General features: G+C 43.4%; 2 protein-coding genes and 1 long non-coding RNA gene across 4 annotated transcripts; 2 read left to right on the top strand and 1 right to left on the bottom strand.

Annotated features, from left to right (window-relative positions):
• Positions 1–4163: 4163 nt before the first annotated feature.
• LOC306777724 lies at positions 4164–5793 on the top strand. Its single transcript, XR_013772002.1, has 4 exons — positions 4164–4278; positions 4835–4922; positions 5110–5150; positions 5231–5793. It is a non-coding gene; the product is annotated as an uncharacterized lncRNA (long non-coding RNA).
• Positions 5794–6913: 1120 nt separating this feature from the next.
• Positions 6914–10411, top strand: LOC306777888 (signal-transducing adaptor protein 1-like; the record flags this gene model as incomplete). The annotated part of the gene is made up of 10 exons (XM_079269195.1): positions 6914–7015; positions 7201–7272; positions 7692–7808; positions 7966–8022; positions 8678–8865; positions 9122–9253; positions 9620–9689; positions 9766–9868; positions 9951–10139; positions 10254–10411. The coding sequence occupies 10 exons, from the start codon at positions 6914–6916 to the stop codon at positions 10409–10411; spliced, it is 1188 nt and encodes a 395-aa protein (XP_079125321.1).
• Positions 10412–11904: 1493 nt separating this feature from the next.
• Positions 11905–19163, bottom strand: ankrd13d (ankyrin repeat domain 13 family, member D). Of its 2 annotated transcripts, XM_079268959.1 has the most exons (17): positions 18321–19163; positions 18071–18206; positions 17872–17996; positions 17612–17657; positions 16967–17110; positions 16696–16885; positions 16443–16509; positions 15937–16018; positions 15655–15716; positions 15426–15556; positions 15164–15321; positions 14757–14870; positions 14425–14597; positions 14235–14314; positions 13379–13621; positions 12335–12417; positions 11905–12226 (listed from the first exon to the last, which is right to left on the bottom strand). In XM_079268959.1, exons 1-16 carry the CDS (start codon positions 18402–18404, stop codon positions 12354–12356), a joined length of 1899 nt encoding a protein of 632 aa, XP_079125085.1. In that variant the 5' UTR covers positions 18405–19163; the 3' UTR covers positions 11905–12226; positions 12335–12353. The 2 variants fall into 2 exon arrangements, with proteins under 2 accessions (XP_079125085.1, XP_079125084.1); XM_079268958.1 differs by having other exon boundaries at positions 11905–12417.
• Between the last annotated feature and the right edge of the window lie 183 nt (positions 19164–19346).

The raw sequence follows: 19346 nt of genomic DNA, 5'->3' as shown, positions 1-19346 counted from the left end.
CAGGGTACGGCGGAGTGAACCAGCTCGGCGGTGTCTTCATTAACGGGCGCCCGTTACCGCACGTGATGAGACAGCGCATCGTGGAGCTCGCGCAACGGGGCGTGCGTCCCTGTGAGATCTCCCGCCGCCTGCGGGTCAGTCACGGCTGTGTCAGCAAGCTACTGGCCAGGTAAAATGTCCTCTTTTTTTTGCCTATTTATTGATATAAAGTGGTTCATATATTGATGAAGCAGATTTTGGGTGACTTGTATACATTTTAACAATATTATTGCCTGTAAGAATTATAATAATAATCTTTTAAACTTTTCAAGTCACAAGCGTTACACTGTGCACCACCACATTTTAAAAAGTTAAGAAGTAATTTGGAAATCTAAAAACTGCACACTTTCATGTCTACATGCATACTATTTGCAGTCTAATGGACCATCCAAAATATGCTATGTGTGGTCATGCATGAATGCAGAAATGTATTTATTTTTGCTAGATATGAATCTCAAGACTGTGGTTTTCCTGTTCTTTGAATCTCTGTGCTGTTTCTCACTTTATTTCATATTATATATATAGATACATGAATCACATCATCATCTTCTATATTTATTAAACTTTCTCCTCAGGTAATATGTTAACCCTGCTGACATATATCAATATTGTAAAATTCAGGTACAATGACACAGGAAGCATCAGACCGGGAGTGATTGGAGGCTCTAAACCCAAAGTGGCCACTCCCAGAGTTGTGCAGATGATCCTACACCTGAAACACACTAACCCCACCATGTTCGCCTGGGAGATCCGAGACAGGCTGCTGCTGGAGCGAGTGTGCAACCATGACGGCGTGCCCAGCATCAGCTCCATCAACAGGTACAGACGAGCAAGTGCATGTGTGTGTTTGTGTGCTTGACAACACAGATCATTCAAATGAGTTGAGATCCCTCTGTCTTTACAGGATCATCAGAAGCAAAGTACAGGCCGAGTCTTGTGAAGTTGGTACGTTTTTCTGTCCCTTCTACTCTCTCCTGACCTATCTATGTGTTTCCAATGTTTCCTGACACTGACCTCTGACTCTGCAGTATCATCGGCATCATCTGTTGCAATGGGAACAGCCTATTCCTCGGAGTCCACCTATTCCATCAGTGGAATTCTGGGAATAAGGAAATACAGCAAACATGCAGAAGGTAAAACAGTCTGTGAATGGGATCAATGTATTTGTGTGTGTTTTGAAAATGAATATATATGTGATTATTTGTTTCTCTTGTTTTGGTAGTTGGAATGCTATAAGATGGACAACAGTCTAACTGAGGCTTCACCACTACTACTTCTTTCAAAATTGGAAACCTGACAAATAAACATCTAAATATTTTTGTTTTGTTTGTTTGTTTTTCCAGAGATTTAAAACTTTGCTTGAATCTGCTTTCCAAGCTATATTTCCCATCGTCCACAATTTGGTCAGCCTGTATTTTTCCTGCTGTCAGCAGCTCCCCCATTTTTGTCATCAAGTGTTCTTCAACACTGAAATGAATCAGACCATCTCTAAAACAAGTTGGTTCTAATTTCAAAAAAATAAATGACCATTCTCTGCTGCGACTTATATTCCTTGTAGCAGACACAGAGAATACAGTGGTTACAGACCACACAGCAGACCGATGAGTGAAGCCGGTGGTCCTGTGTTAACATTACTCTGGCTGAAACAACCTCCGCAGCAGGAGCTCCACCTCATGGCCCTGCAGGCTTCTGTCCTCTCAGCCAGCGGGCTCTCTGCTTCTCCCTTCCTCCGCCTCACCCCAGCCTCTCATTACAGGCCAGCTTACACCTCCACTCCTCCATCACTGCAGCCATTAGAATAGGGGATTGCGTGAATTAATATGCATCCTTACAGCTTGGAACACACACGTGCATGTATTTTGTCATTCTACGAATTAGATCAAGTCACGATTGCGGTAGAGGGATGGAGGTAGGGAGAGAAATAAAAGTGATCCTGTTTTGTTTTCCAGGAGGGGACGTCTCCTGCTGCGTCTACCACCACCAGCCATGTTCCTGTAATGAAGCCTGGGGATGGTCCCACCCCACCCTGACCTTTTACCCTGGTCTGCCAGCTAATCATAATCCAGACCTCTTAGGTCAGTCTGCATCAAAGCGTGATCACTTGTGTCTGATTTGAGTTGAGCCTTAATGTGTTTCTCTCATCTGTCCTCGTGTCATTACGGCTGAACGGGGCTGCAAAAAGACACAAATCACAATTACAAACATGTTGAAATAAAACTGAAATGATATACTTCAGCTGTCCTGTTTTATTTACATAATTTGGAGACAAAGGATATATACGCATTCTGTTGTTTCAGACCGAACAGAGCTTCATCATTCCAACATATTATCTCCCATCCCTGCCACCCATGTGGCCATTTTCTCCTCAGCCAGTGGTTGAGGGGGAGCATCATTAGGGGCCCCGTGATGGAGAACAATGCCTGTTTTCTCTCCTTAATGTGCGTCTCCCTGGCCTCCCCTCCAGCAAGAGGGATTAAAGGAGGAGATGGGAGATGCCAGAGGGACCCAAGGGGTCAAAGAACACCGCTGAGAAAGAAATCTGTGGCCAGCGATGGGCATCAGTCTGTAGGAGGCATGTAGAGAGCAGACAGTGCCAAATGTTTTTACCGTGTACATCTACATAGTTGTATCGGAATGTTTTGTCATAGATGTTCAAACTTCTGCAGTTTGCCAAAATACGTGTGCATAGGTTTGCAACTTAAAGGTGCGAAGCGTGATTCCACGAGTTACTTGACATCACACACAATCAGTTTTACCTCTGAGGCCCAAAATCACATTTCTTTCTCAGGGTCCTTCACAGTCTGCGTACAACATTCAACATCCTAAATTGAACTGAGTCGCCATTACAGCAACATATCTAGTAGAAGCTTTTATCAGCAGGGGGCAGTAGTTGACAGTGATTTGCTTGGTTATAAGCAACAATATCAGCAGGTTTGCACAGAGCTGACACCTTTAAGCTGCAGCTTGTTAAGACGAGATAAGAAACAGATTTTTACAAACAACAAAACTGAACTGACTGCTCACCCTCCAGCAGTCTCCCAGTAATGAGCTGTTTTTAGGCATTATTTTTGCAGCCAATTCTCCAGCGAGCATTATGAGGCAAGCCACAGTTGCTAGGAGAACAGTGGCACAAGTGCACAGGCAACCCAGAGGGGGTTATTTCAGGTCTAGACAACAAAACCAAGAGGTACCCGATCAAAGACCTCAGGCTGTGATATAACATGAGCCAGGCCTGTCGATGCCCTAAATTGCACTGTGTATATGCATAGACAGTCAAAAGCAGTTTTTGAATTAACTAGTGTATATTTTTGACCTGGTGTCGTGGAAATGACCTGAAATGCACCCAAACAGTTAAAATGATGCACAAAACACTGATGGGTTTAAAGTAAAACAATCACATTGTGATAGAGGAGACCACAAACCACATCAAGTGTCTCAACATCACAATAAATCGCAATAGCACTCCGAGGACAAAGAAATCACATGATTAACTTCAGTGCTACTTATATACAAGAAGAGTGGCCAACAGGTCATCACTGCCCTTCTCCTCTGCATCTGTAACCATGTAGAATGTGCAACAAGCTTGACTGTGTATGTGTGCTTCAATGCTTTCACAGCGGAAGATACAGAAGATATTTGATGTGAACCAAAATTAATTTTCCTTTCAGGCCGACGATGTGGACGTCAAAGGCAACAATACAAAGGGGGAGGAATGCAGACGGACCGGCTGACAGCACCATTTTAATGACTGAGTAAATGTTGTGCTGAGGAGTCATTCCTCCACACAGGTGCTAAGGGGGAGGACACATTTAAATTGTTTCAACTCACAACATCTAAAAGTTACATGCAAAAACTTGCCACCAACAGTTTACTTGAAAATAAAATTGGCAGGTTAACAGGTTGATTAAGTTGGTCAGTTAAACATTAAACACTTTGGACACAGATTCAATAAAGTTGGAAATGTATATTCAGTATATATACCAGTTGGGAGGCACAGCTCTGCCTCCAGCCTCCGGTAGGTTTCACTGACACACCCTGTTGGCTCACTCACTCACTCACTCACTCACTCACACTCTCACTCACTCACACACGCACACACACACAGGATAACTTGCTCAGTCACTACTGGATGGGCCACAGCAGGAACAATGTGCAGCCGCTGTCTCAGCGACCTGAGGAGCTCCAATGGTGGTGATGATGACGATAATTGTTCACAGTGTCCATCACTCAGCAGCTGTGGTGAGTTCAAAGACCACCGCTGTCTGGCTCATATCATGAGCATTTGCAGGACGTATGATCAGGCAGCAGTAGGCGGTTTATTCTCACAGGTAAGATGACGTAACAGGCCTTCTACTGCTGCTGCTATGATATCTATGTATCCATTAGTAGCTAATGCTGGCGATGTTGCAACTAATAGACAGCCGCACTGAGGGAACAGGCCTTTTCATGACCATTGATGATGATAATATAATGAGTAAGTCGTAAGTAAACAGTAAGTAACATAATTTTAAAAATGAAAGTCTAATTTATGTTTTTGTTGGTTTTAAAAGTTATATTGGGTTGTAAAATCAGTAGTTTTGTATCAATAGCAGTACATGTGCACAAAGGTTATGCAAAATGTAGAATAATAATATTTTATTGATTTAATTATTTGGGGTCATAATTAAGATGACATACACACTGTTTTACAACATGACATATGTTGCTATTTCTTTTATTACACTTGGTTGTCATTCATTTGTATTACATTTGTTACTGTAAACTAAACTTCTCTTTTGGTATAAACACACTATAGGTTGAAGCACAGAGAAGGAACAGGCGTAGAGAGAAATGGCTGTGGATGACCTGTGTGCTACTTTTTCTCCTGGCATTCACTTTCCTCAGTAAGTGATGAAATGTTTATCATGAATGTACTGAATGAAAGAAGTGCACAGAGGAATTTCGATACACCTTACATCAGAGTGGCCTTTTTATCAGATTTAGGAATGAATAGTTACAGTATATGCCTCTGTGGCATCAGTGTTTTCTCTCGATCCCAGTGATACACAATGTTTTTGTCTCCTTCTAAAGTGGAAACAGTTGGCAAAGAAGACAATGATGCACAAGACTATGTAAGCCCACATCGACTCAAACACTCATTCACAACTTCCTTAGACAAGACAAAAAGAGTCTCTCTTTCTCTTTCTTTTAGGATGCTGATGTCTTTCTTCCGTCCAAAGCTCTGTGGTTGTTGGGATGTCTGCTGTTCTGGACTGTTTGGTTGCTCCTGTGTCTCCTCCGGATGTTCCTCTCGTTGATCAAACTCTTGCTGTGGTTCATCTCTATTTCTGCATCCCCTCTGTGTTGCTGCGCGTCGTTTCTCCTGACCTGCGTTATGCTGCTGTTACATTATACATGTAATGCTGTGTTTTTCGCAACCACCAGTCCTGTGTACGTGTATGGCATGCTTCTCTGTGTTTGCATTTCACTGCTCAGTTTCACCAGGTGAAAGTCAAAGATGCAATGATTTCAACGGATCGCGTATGCCTCTCGGATATCAAAAGGTTTTGAAAGAAGAAGAAACACATTCTTTCTCTTAGAAATGAACGTGTTAAATTTAAAAGCAACAAAACACACAGCCTTACTTGGTCTGGTATGACCGACCGGTAGCTCACGGTGGCTAATGTTAGCAAACATTGGATAGATTTTGCTGAATAAGAGACATTTTCTCTATTTGTGCTGTTAAGTTCAATCATTTAACATAATGGTCACTTGTGTCCACAGAGGCATCGTAAGATGGAGAAATATGAACTTGTGAACTAATTAGCTGTTTAAAATAAAGCATCTCTTTCATAATGACAAACATACTGTATCTATCTGCTGTTTTATAGACGTGGTCTTCTTGATGCACGTCAATTTTATGTCGTTTTTTAGGTGCAATGCAGCAAGCCAGAAGCTTAGAATCAGAAAAGGTATCAACATGCCTTCCTCTTTTTCTGTCCTCTTGCAATATATTGACACTCCTCTAAAAGTAAAACTACATTTTACGAACATTTCTTTGATATTATAATAAATTTCATCTACATTTATCCAGCAACTAAAGCCTAACCCCTAGCTGGTCCAGTGTGGGTTGAGGCTGTGTGTGTGTGTGTGTGTGTGTGTGTGTGTGTGTGTGTGTGTGTGTGTGTGTGTGTGTGTGTGTGTGTGTGTGTGTGTGTGTGTGTGTGTGTGTGTGTGTACTGGCTGTGTATATTTCCTTTAATTTAATGATATAAACTCAAGCCAATAAAAAGTCTAAACTATGACTGAATATTGACAAATTCTCACGCAAGAAATCTCCCTGAATGCCTTGTCACCACGCTGATATTGAGCTCCCTCACAGCATGTGTTAAATGGAAATAATTAATCCTTGCAAATGAAGACTGACTTTTTAACTCGTAATCTGTGTGTGTGTGTGTGTGTGTGTGTGTGTGTGTGTGTGTGTGTGTGTGTGTGTGTGTGTGTGTGCAGACATGCTTGCATGCTTCATTGCCGTGTTTCTTCGTTACGCCTCGGTTCAAAGTCCAAATGTGGATCTTGGGGATTCTTACAAACTACTTCCTTCTTCATAAATCACTGCAGCGTTTCCTCATTCTCAGAGTCCAAACAGCACTAAGACTGAAGGCAAAGGGCTAGAGGAGCTTATTAGTGCAGGTTTATGGACCAATAATCATCACAGATATAAGACTCATTGTGAATTCATCACTGCTTTGAGAGCTTCACGAGGAATCAACAAGGAACAAAACTTTCTCAGGACCCAGCTACAGTGTTTGGTCAACGCTAATGAAAACAGAAGACAAGTGAGCCAAAGCTGAAACAAACCAAGCCAGTCGAAGCTCATTGATTTCGCAGGACGATGTCTTTGCCAGCGAGAATTGTTCACAAGAGGAGGGCCACTATCACAGATCTGCCTCTTTACTACTCCGGACACCTGCTGAAGAAACTCAACAAAGAGAAGGTGAGGATGAAGACGGAAACAGTCATGCAGACAAATGTGTAGAATTAAAAAAAATGGGTTATTACTACATGGGTAATAAATGGTGGTGTTTGCAATTTCAATTTGTTTTATGACCGCCTTCAATTCAGTTTAATTTGGGAATGTGTCAAGAACAGGCATCCATAATGACAATGTTTGATTTTCAGGATTTCAAGAAGTACTACGGAGAGCTCAGAGGAGCCACACTCTTTCTGTACAAAGATGACACACAATACACGGTAAGCACACGGTTAACTTTGTTTTTCATACTCTATATAGTAATTATTCTTATTGTCATTTTTCATTTTGTCTTTTATTTCATTGTGTTTCTTGTTCTGCACCAATCACAGAGTCAAAGTCCTTGTATATGCAAATATACTTGGCAATTCACCACTTCTGATTCTGATTCAGCAGCATTAGGATATACAAAATAACAAATAAATAAATCATATTGAATTAAACGGTGAATTTAACATTTGTTTCCCTGATAATAGACGTACAGTTATAAACATCAACACTGTTGAAGGGATATCAGAAAGTAGGTGATGTGCAGAAACAGATTTATTTTTCTTATAACCATAACCTTAGTCACTCCTCACTTTTATTGATCAAGCACGTGTCTGATAAAAAGATAATTCTTGATTGTTACCTTTATCAGTACACAGAGACACTGGACCTGGAGCGGCTAAAGTCCATGGAGTTAGATTCTCCTAATCAGAGGAAGGAACCCACCATCTTCACCCTCACCCTGCACACAGAGGAGGTGCAGCTAAAGGTGGGATTTTTCTCTCTTCTCCGAGATGGAGTCAGTCTAGGGTCCATGTAACTCAAAGAAAACTGACTGGAATTTACAAAAACTTTTGATTTACAAAGAAATATTATGTGGAATGTGGCACACAACCAAAATGTCTGCCGTTTCTGTGACTGTACAGATGGAGAACGCTGACACGGGAGAAGAGTGGAGGGGTTACATCCTGACTGTGGTCAAAGTAAGCAAACACAGACAGACAGACGGTTTCTGTTGATGGTACCGAATAAATATTGAGTTCTCGTAAAAAAACTAAAAGCAAAAACAAACCCTTAATGTCCAAGTTTGAATGTACAAGTATTTAACTACACACACCAGCACAACTTCTACAATTGTATTTTTTTTTTTGCACTCTTTTGACAATAATTGTTTTCTGTGAGTAATACTGTAACCTATTTCATACACAAAGCCAAGCTCAACAAACCACAGAAATCAAGTATTTCCTGGTTAATGGTTAATATGGCTCAGGATGCTTCTAGGGACAAACTCCCAAGAAGAAAGCAGCAATATCTGCAAAGAGAAAGTATAGATTCAAGTAATCTACTCCATATGTGACAGAGAAACTGCATCAGTAAGTATTGGGAGGGGGTGGATGCAGGTGTTTTCTGTTGGATTGATGAAATGCTGCACCTGAACTCTAAGCGGATTGGCTAAACACAGGTCACAGACTTCCTGAGAAAGTTGATTTGTTTGATTTCTCAGAGGAAGTCAAGAATTTACAACCACACACCGGGATGTGTTCTCTAACTCGTTACGAATCTAAAATTGACGATTAGTAGATTCGATTATTCATGACAATGAGTAAAACAGTGTTGACGAGCTCCGTTTCCCCGCAGAAAGAGATTCCCAGTAAGATGCAGCTGCTGCCTGGCCAGATGTTGCTGCTGCAGGATGCTCTGGATCAGGAGAGGAGAAGAATCAGGGCGCGTCCAGCCCTCCCACCCCGACCGCCCTTCCTCTCAGCCTCCTCCTCCCCTACGCCGCCCAAAGACGAGCTTGACCACTGCGCCTCTGCGCTTCCTGTGTAAGTTAAGAGTCTGTCTCCAGAAACAAATACAGGACCAGTCTAGAGATGTTCAACGCTACAGGAAAGACTAAACTAAAAGGTGGACGGGGATTTTCCTGAGAACTTTTGATGTCACTGTCCGTTTATCTGTTCCTGTTATCCTAAATTGCTGAACACGTTCTCGTCCCTTGCCCTCTGAAACAACACGCCCGCATCTTTATGACCTGCACTGGCAATGAGGAAGTGCTTCGCGTTTTTCTTCCGATTCCTGCAGGTGTTTCCTCCGTGTGACTCGGCAGGAGGCTGAGCGAATGTTGGAGGAAAACCCAGAGTGCGGAAGCATCATCCTGCGCCCTTCCACCCTCGCCAACAACTACGCACTGACCCTCAGACGACTGACGCCCAGGTCTGTCGGACCAAAATACAGGGATTTATATTTAGGTTACACTTCTCAATTCTCACAAAGTCGGAGTTAAATATCAGGTTTTCTTTTCCTCTGACAAATGAACAGGAAGAGTAGTAGTATTATTTCAAATTTACAAAAAAAGTATTTTTCTACATCCAAATATAACAAGTGTTACTGAAGTCCCTCACTGGCGTATGGATCATTGTTGTGCCCGTGTAATGGTATTAATGAGATGCTACACATCTGGATGAACACATGTAGAGGTGGTTGCTGTTTTTTGCTCATTCCAATTTGTTTACATTTCATATAATAATATATCAATGCGTGATCAGCAGTAAGCAAATAATCCTCTTGTTTGTGTTTCAGTGGGCCAGTCATGAAGAACTTCAGAGTGACCGCCACAAAGTCTGGGTTTGTCATCGAACTGGACACGCCAGTAAGTCCCACAGCTCTATAAAGCTATATTCATCTTCTTTGTCTTTGCTTGACTTCAGGTGTCCTCCTCTCTGCAGGTGACGGTCTCCTCCTTGGACGACGTACTTCAATACTTCTGTGAAAAAACGGAGTACCGTCTTCATCCCTACATGGAATCTCAGCCCTACGACACTTGCATCAGTGAGGAGAACGCTGCTGTTACAGTCTCAGTGGCATGTGCACAACTCCTAACAATGCTTGTTTGTGTGTGTGTGTTCAACAGATGTGTCACCTGCTCCAAAGTGTATCAGCGTCACCTCAACTACACCTAAAATAGTACCCAAGGCACAAGTGGCCCCGATGCTGCATTCACAGACCAAAGCCGAGCTTCTGCCGCCTCCAACCAAACAAGAGGAGGATGAATATGTGGTTCCTGAGGATCAGTGTCCTGATGTTCACAACCTAAAGCTAGGTGACAATGGGTGAATGTTAACTATAACATTAGCACTATAACAGCCATAAAAGTCTGCATGTGAGCGAGTAAAGTCAGTCTAAATGAGTCCATTTATGTTTTTCTCTTCACTAGTTCAGATGGATGGAGAGCGTCGGGAAGTGTTAAAGACACGGAGGGAAAACTTGTACACAGAAATGGACATGATTGAAGCCACCACAAAGACGAATGAAGCCACTGTAAAATCCCACTCCGGCACAGCACAGTGGACCACAGAGAGTGCTGCAGAGTGAGGCATGTACTGCTGTTGCTCGGTGAGGACCTCACTAGTCTTCTCATTTAATAACTAACTTTTAACATCAGCTGTGAAATGACATGCTGCACCTTAAGTGTCTTTCAAAAATGCACTGGACAAAGTTTGTGGCGGTTAAATTGAAATTTAAAAAAAGTTCTCAATCTCTTAAGGTAGGGGTCTCAAATTTAAAGTAGGAAGGGGCAAAGAGTGCAGATCAGCTGGGTCTGCAACGACCACTGCTGTACTGTGTGACTGAATGAATACAACCCACACTGGACTGGACACCAATGAGCTGTAACACGCCATAAAACACACATCATTCAAACTAAAAAAAAAAAGCGGCGATGTATGCAGACAACCGGGTCAAAGCCGTCGTATAAGACACTTCATACAATCTTTCCTAAAACTAAACTAAACCCACCAAGCCGTTTGTCTGCTACAGCAGTGTGTGTATTGGTAGTTCCATTAGCTGTTAGCGGTTAGCCGAACACACCGTTCAAAGCACAAAGATGGGGGTCGGAGCTGCACTCAGCTGCGTCATCACCAACGTCCCCTACCGGCCAGAAGTCGGTTAAGAGTGGTGAGTGAGGAGTCGGCAGGCAGGATAAAACAGGCAATAAAAGGTGTTTGGATGCGGTGTGAGTCACCGCAACCACGAGAGGTCCTTGAGCATGCAGCTATAACTGGGCACCCAAAATATAATGCAGTTTGCTTCTGCAGAATGCAAGATTAACCGTGGACATCCCTCCTGGCGGAGATAATAATAATAATGATCTGAATCGTTCTGTCTTCTGTTCATCTTGGTTTAGCATGTTAGCATGCTAACATGAGCTAATTAGCACAAAGCACAGCTGAGGATGATGGGAATGTCAATAGATTTGCTTATATTTAGTAAATCAATAATATGATAAATAATTAATGTATTTGCCGGCCTAATTTACAAATAAGACGAAACACATGGGTGACCTTCTGAATCCGGACCCTGAGCAGTTAGTTTAAAACCGCTTCAATTTAAATACACAATTTTTACATCGCGACAGTAGACGATAACTTAAACACTGAATATTGAGATATATCGTATTTTCTTGATGAAAGATTTACAAAATCACTGTGACCGTTAAATGATGTCGTAAAGTATCTTTTGTGTATAAATGACGTGAGATTACAGTTTAATACAGACAACTTTATGACCCAGATTAGAATATGATTTCACGTTTATTTTCATATTCACTATTAATGACACAAACAAGATGCATCAATGAAACATGGACGTTTCCTGTTTGGTAGTTTGGAAGGTTATCATGTTTCATGTTTTCCGCTGATTTGTTTTGGTTTAAAAGTGTAAAAACGAACATCCCGTCAAAATGAGTCAGTTATTGAATTTATAAATTGTTGTTTTTTGATATGAAAGAATGATCGAACTGTGAAATTCAAAACGCAATCTTATGTTTGCGTCTTTCTTCAAAAGCACTGAATGAAAAAAGGGTGATCCAGGATGATCATTATTCTTTATTTTTCACACAGTAGTAACCCAACACAAACGTTATAATCATATCTTTTTATAAGTTATTCCATTAAGATTGTATTTTCTTATTTTTCTTAATTATCGTGGAACACGTCATAGGATTTAAGTTTAAGGATCATTTGTCACTCAATCAAGACAGCAAGACTGTGAAAAAGATTCAATAAAAAAAGAAAAACAAAGATTGCCTCTTTTGTCTCCTCCTTTCACTGTAGTGTGTTTCAGAGCACCTCCTCTTATTCATCCCTCCCACCTCTTATATTCTGGGCCTTCACAATCAGTTGAAGCAGCCTTCGTGTGAGAAAGACAAATAAAATATCTGTAATAACTTAACATCTCAGGATTTAAAAAACTAAAAACAGAATAAATTAAGAAGATTGTTCCCCAATGAAGACACACCTCCATTGTTGTTGTGACATTACTTCTCGGTGAGTGACAGCTGCAGGATCCTCTCCAGCTCGTCCTCTTCCTCCTTCTGCTTCCTGCCACAAAAATTGGAAATGAAGCTCATCAGTCAGAACAATGACAGCCCCATAACTTTATAACCATTACTATAGCTTTACCCAGAAAAAAATACTCCACCATAACTAAAGTATAATTTCAGATGATGTTTATTCTAATTTTCTGATCTTATTCTTTAATATATTTTAGTTCATGTGATAATGTTATTTTGTAAAACATTTGAAGGAGTTTTTGTTTGCAGGCTCATTCATGCCTATTCTAAAAATAAAAACACTGCAACTAACAGGTGATGGGTTATTATACTGACTTAGTATTTAGCTCCTCTGTAATTCATTTGGAGAAGCAAAAGCTTTTGTTTCAGTGCATCATAGGGCTTCACTAAACAGACACACAAGAAGAGACGTGCTAAATATCCTGGATTACAGCAGGTGCATAAATAGTATATCTGGGGAGAGTTCCCTGTAAATACCGTAATCTCAATATTCCTGAATTCAAACCCTGGCCACAGATTACAGCAGGGAAGGAAACACTGTCCTTGAAAGTCGAGGTGAAGTAGATTATTCCGTCAGGCAGCCAAGGCATCAAACGTCACTAATCCAGGGACTGCTCCCACAACCTGGTCTGAACCATGTATTTATTGTACCATCATGGTATTAAAAAGGTGCACAACTCGTGAAAATATTCTAACACCCACTGTGCCAACAACAGTTTGAGATGGAAGAGCAGACTGCAGCGATCCCTGTGTGGGCACTCTCTGTTGAAATTGGAGGGAGACAAAAAAATAATGTTCCATTTCTAAAGCCAGGCAGGTGTGTCCTTCCTCCGGGTGCGCTGGCTTCCTCCCACAGTCCAAAGACATGCAGGTCAGTTTGTGAACGACGGTCTGTCAGCATACGTATTAGCCCCGGGATAGACTGGCGAGCTGGTTTACTTTGTCTCGAGTAAGCTAATGCGGGCCAGATTGTTCCCAAACCGCCTCACCTGTCAATCTCGTCCTGATCCCGGCACGACATCTCCATTGCGATACGCAGCTGCTCGTCGAAGCTCGACGCCACACCGAAGTGTCCCGACAGCCGCGGATCGGTCACTGCGCTGTAGGAGAGCGGGGAGTTGGCGGTGGGGGTGGGGTCAGACACGGGGGAGACAGCAGCAGGCTGGTCGGGGTCGGCCGTGTCTTCGTCCTCTCTGCTGCCCAGTGAGATGGTCAGAGACTCCTGGATCGCCCTGAGACAAGAAAGAGATTAAGATACACACAGAAGTGTTATTAAACAAAGAGCGATATCTGAACAGGGAAGCTTCGCTGCTGGGCTTCATTACAGGATGTCTGGCAGTCGCTGCTCCCGAGAGAAGGTGGAAAGAAAAAGCTAATCACCGAACTCTATTTAGAGAAGTTCAATTAAATTACTTCAGAAGCCGGAGGTTTCCCTCATTCAGAAGGAATTATGAATAGACACGAGTTAAACCTCATGATGGTTCTACAGTAACAACTACAAATGTATTCATTTTTTTTATTTATTTTTAATTGTCTGGGGTGAACTGAATTGAGTTGATAGAATAAGCTGCCTGGATGACAGCCTCCAGCTCTTATTTTTGAACATCTTTGTTCATAAAGTACAAAATCTAGGGGGAAAGAAATCTAAGAAAAGGCGCATCAATATAGACGTACATCTGTTTGTGTGCTTGACATTGACTTGCAAAATGTATGGATGCTATATTGCTAAATGCTTGATAAATAAGTGATACACTGTTAACAGTAGGGTTCACTGAGAGCATTCTCACCAGTTTGAACAGCGTGAACCTGCCTGAAAAGGAAACGAGAGTCTGAAGCTCAGCTCACCTCTCCAGCTGAGTGTCTTCCTCGAACAGCGGAGTCTGGGGCACCGGGCGGGTGTTGGTCAGGGCCTCCCATATGGTCACCTAAAAACCCCACATTAAGGTGTTAAACGACTGGCTTTAGATGTAAAAACTAAATAATCAATTCCAACATATGACGCGTAGCTCTAAAACTATATATCTTTGACTCTGACCTGGTCACCCTCTGTGCCGGCGTCCAGCAGGCTCTGCTGGATGGCGAACTGCAGTAGGTTGTCATCCTCGTCCCTCATTGGCTCGCTGCGGCCTGGACCGAGGGTGGTGTAGTCTGCGGGGGGCTCAAACACAGAGGGGTCCACCTCACACTGGAAGGGAGGTGGAGCTTGACCTGGGTGAAGTAGAGTTACATCATTACTGTACGTGCAAGTAAAAGGTTTGTCATTCCAAAAAAATGACTCTCAAGCCATGTGCTCCGTGCTGGAAACAACACCACAGCGCCTTACATTTTGAAAAAGGTGCAACGTCCTCATAACTAGCTTATATTTACCAGCTTCTTCGGAGCCCTCTGGTGTGTGAACCGTCACAGAGCTGACCGGCTCGTCGCAGCCACACAGGTTACTGAAAGTCACTCTGGCGTTCAACACATGGAACAGGGGAATCTCTGTGGGAGTGAGAGTTTGAGAGATTTAAATGGCTGATTATTCCAGGAACACCAGTGGGAATGAAAACACACAGTAAGAATCATGAACGTCGAGGTGGGTGATGGCAAACACAAAAAGCCTGAACCACGCATTGAAGCGACGCCAGAATAAAGCTTTTCAGTTGTAACATGTCTCTATATTGAGCGACAGCTGAAGTACAGAACTACAGTGATAGAGAATCAAATAAACTCAAGACATCCATCGAGCTCCACAAAAGGGAATTGACCCTCACAGTGTGACCTCACATACCCACCTATCTTGACAGGGAAGCCTGGCGGCAGGCGCAGGGTGATGAAGTCACGCAGCTTGGCAAAGTGGGCGTTGGAGATGGCCATGAGGTCGATGATGGGCGTGACCTGCTCGGCCAGGGAGAGAGGGTGACTCTCACTCAACCACAGAGTCGCCTTAAACCTGGAGAGGACACCGAGACAGACGAGAGAGTTTTGAGCGAACTGGTCCACGATGAAAGCTTCCAAGTGCTGCTGAACTTCAGTGCTTCCACGGCTGCATCGTACCGCTGGACTTTGCTGGTAAGCTCGACGGGACGTCCGATGTCCCGGCCGTTCAGGTTGAACTCCGGGTTGAAGTACTCCTCGGCTGTGATGGCTGTGGGGTTGTGAGGACTGGCACACTGGGACACATTACTCTGACAGAAACCCAGAGAGCGTTATAAGTGACGGTGTTCAGCAAAGAAAGCTGTGGGCGGCGTGGATGTGATGCAAAAGGTAATGTGGAGACTCTTACCCCATTGTGGGCTGTATGTTGTTCAGCAATCCCCAGGAAGGACTGCAGAGGAGTCTTTGAGCCTGAGTGGGAATAATGTAGGGAGATCATCATCAATCTGCTCTATGTTTATATCTCAGTTTTCACAACTTAATCTTCAAAATTTAGGCTAAGATTTATCTGCGGTTGTTCTTTGGCCCAATAACACTAATTTTGACTCAATGTTCCTTCTCCATTTCTACACTTATAAGAGCACAACAAGGACTTAGTGTGTGTGTCATTTGTGAATGTGTGTGTAATCACCTTTGCTCCTGGACTTATCCTGGTCTGACAGATGCTCCGTCCTTGACCGAGTCACCAGCTCCACATTGGTGGCACTGAAAACCTGGACGCACAAAAAGAAAAAATACTCTTCAACAAACTTTTTCTGTTTTTTTACACTTTGTTCAAGTAAATCTCCTTGGTTGTGTATGGATTAAGAGTCTCTCCTGGTCTATCTTTGACAGAGCAAACTGCATATTGTGGCTGGGTTTTATCTGCATCTTTTCACATGAGACAATCCTCAAAAAAAAGATGTCTGTACATAAAAAAAAACTATGCAACTCTTTATTCATCCAGACACATTCTTGTGTAAATCCAATATTTTATAAAAAAATATATAATTTACCAATTGTTGGTATGATCAAACTAAAGAGTATTTGTTACTCTGCATTCATTTCTGGTCCCAAAACCGTACTAAACTCACTTCCAAATGGCCTAAACTATGTGTTTCAGCCATAGTAGACTCGGTTGGCTCAGCGATCACTTACCTTCGCTTCGTACCCGCTGACCACCTCACTCTTCTCAGAACGCCAGCCCCAGATTCCCGACTTGTTCCTAAACAAGGAAAGAGACATAGTAAGGGCTCACGGCACAGAGGTTATCAGTATTTGTTTGTTGTTAATCGTGGCGACGAAACGCATGCATGTGTGCACATAATAAATGGTGCTGCAGAACAAATCAAGCGGGATCTCGTTGAAATGCTTCTAGCTTGTAGATCTGTACGCAGAATGCGCTTATTACCGTTCGAAGGCAATATTTCGTGTGTTGAGGTGCGTGGAGACGATGGGCGATGTGATTCTCTGGGCTGTGTTCTCCTGCGATGGCTGCATGGCTGCCAGGAGGGAGGGCGCGTCACGGGGAGACAACACCAGTGGCTCTGTGTACACCACCTGCTTCTCATGGTCCACCTCCATCACCACGGCACCTTCATCTGAGAAGAGCACACAAAAGTCAAGTTTTCATGACAAAAATCCTCCATCAACCTCAGCTGTGAAAGGGAGCACACACACACCTCCGCCCTTGAAGATATAGCTGCGTCGTCCTTTCAGCCAGGTCATGTGTTCGAAGCCCAGGAGGGTGGTGTCCACACGGAGGCACGAGCCACTCTTCCACACTCTGTAGACGTCACTGGGACACACCTTCGACACCAAGGGCACTGAGACGAGGACCGAAGAAGAGGAGGAGCAGTTTAGAAACAAGAGGCAAAAAGAAAAAAGGGAAAACCAAACAGGGAACGGGAGACGTAGAGTGAAGAAAAAGCAGATTTACATGGTGGGTTGCAATGTTGTCTGGAAATCTACAAAAGTGCTCTTGAGTCTGGTCTCGATCTCAAAGTACTACACCAAAGGAGAATGACTGAAGTTTTAAGATGTAAAAAAATATTAACTGTTTATTTGATCATCTTCTGCAGATTACAGAAGGCAAAGTAACCCAAACACAAGAGACCACATTACATTATTGAGCAGTCCTGTTGAATACATTACAGAAAACACTTTAGGAAGGGGATCAGTCACTTGTAGTGGGTTCCTGTTTGAAATGAACCTGCCCCATCTTGAGTGATGTTTCAAACTGACTGAGCTGCTGCCGGGGGAGCTGTCCGTCTACTGTGGTGCTGAAACTGACCTCTGTGAAAACACATGAAAGGAAACACGCTCACCCCAGCTGGTGAACTCCCACTTCATCTCCACATAGAAGTCCTGCGCCTGGAAGAGACCAAGAAAATGTTTTTTGTGTACACCATCTTACATTTGTGTCACCTGGGTTCAGTCAAGCTTGAGACTTGTGGACATTTTGGGAACAAACAGGGACCATAAAAAAAACAAAGATGCACTTTGTACAAATATTTAACAAAGCTTTAAGGCGTGGTTGATGTTTTTCCCCGTGCAACAGGTTGAGGCCACTGTGCAACAAACGTACCTGTCTTAGTTTGCTGAGCAGCTCTGGGATGCCCGCCAATCTCTCAGTGGCACGTTTGTAGTCTCTGTACTGAAGCACCAGCTGAACCAGCTCAGGGTCCCCGGTGCTCACCGCCTCCTGCAAGACTGAAACATACATCCCCATGAAATGCCAGTAAGTGTTTTGTATTTCCTCTGCAGCCACAGCAAGAAGCACTTACTGGTCCAGCCCTGGGCGTTATTGTACGTCGTGTCCGCAGAGTGCCTGAGCAGCACCCGGGCTGCCTCCAGGTGGCCCAGACACACAGCCAGCTCCAGCGGGGTGCGCCCTCTCGGATCTAGGCGCTCCACATCCTGCTGCAGACACCAAACACAGGAGCAAGCATGAGCGCAATGCAGTGCGACCTGACAAATGCATCTGTGCATCACATCAACCGCCCAGTTGTACACATATAAAGCCTCCTTGCTTACCTCTTTCCTCTGCAGCTCTCGATCGAGCTCCAGGTACTGATTGTTCCACACCAGGAGATGCAGAGAACACGCTTCTTCAGCCATGGTTGTCGTCCGCTTCACAGTTTTAACAGGAGTAAAGCTATGTTTGCAATATGACTTCTGCAGCCGACAGATTGCAGTGGCACCACAGCAGACTGTAGCAGCGAGTTCAGCGCTGCTCGGCACACCTGGTTAGCTAGCTAGCTAGCTAAGTTAACTGCAGAAAATGGGTAAACGTTGAATGTGTTTCACTGGGAAACCCTGTCGCTGAGCAAATATATCCAATACGATAACGTTGGACAGCAAACAAAGTAGAATGTCTGTCCCTGTTTAAATTAGTGGGCTGAGTTAGCTCGGCTAACTCAGCCCACTAATTTGATGTCGTTAACTAACAGCTAGCTAAGCTAACGTTAGCTAACTGGCTAATAACATTGTTTCATGCTCCTCTTGGCTCCTGCTTTCCATTATTCACGAAGTCAAACAACTATGTCAGCCGGACAAGAGAGCACCTCCAAAGTCCGTTCATTTTCCAACACGAGGGACTATGTTCTTGAGTTAAAATATATATTTATATATGGGTGAAATCGCCGGCTGACAAAGTTAGCTAGCTATCCCGCTATTCCAGCAGCCACCCCCTGTTCCATCGCAGGGTTGTTGCGGTGTGTCAAAAATGAAGAGATCGGCCTTTATTCCAGTTCCACATCCAGGTCACTGGAGCATCCGATGTGTTGGCGGTGACAGCTGCTGCAGATCACACTCAGCCCGGATAACGATCATCAAACCAGACCACATCTGTGAAAGTCCGCCCGTGCTCCTGTGCGATGAGCGTGTTTACAGCTGCTGCTGCGTTATTTATTCAGTCGCTTTATTTTTATGGAGAGAGAAGCTGGGTGGAGCCGACGTCTGCTCGGATCCTACAGTGCAAATAGGATTCGTACTTTATGCACCTCGCCCACATTCAGTGACAATACGACAGTTAACCATTGTTTATCATTTTTTTTTATT

This window comes from Melanostigma gelatinosum, assembly GCF_949748355.1.
Source record: "Melanostigma gelatinosum genome assembly, chromosome: 5".
Lineage (NCBI taxonomy): Eukaryota > Metazoa > Chordata > Actinopteri > Perciformes > Zoarcidae > Melanostigma > Melanostigma gelatinosum.
This window is presented reverse-complemented; position numbering and strand designations above follow the sequence as displayed.

Bases quoted from the DNA above. Each gene is read 5' to 3' on its own strand.
- ankrd13d (XM_079268958.1), bottom strand. From the start codon at position 18,404: ATGGCTGAAGAAGCGTGTTCTCTGCATCTCCTGGTGTGGAACAATCAG. The intron at 18,207-18,320 runs GTAAGCAAGGAG...TGGTGTCTGCAG, and splicing joins GAGAGCTGCAGAGGAAAGAG to CAGGATGTGGAGCGCCTAGA. The intron at 17,658-17,871 runs GTACGTTTGTTG...GGTCTCTTCCAG, and splicing joins TGCTCAGCAAACTAAGACAG to GCGCAGGACTTCTATGTGGA.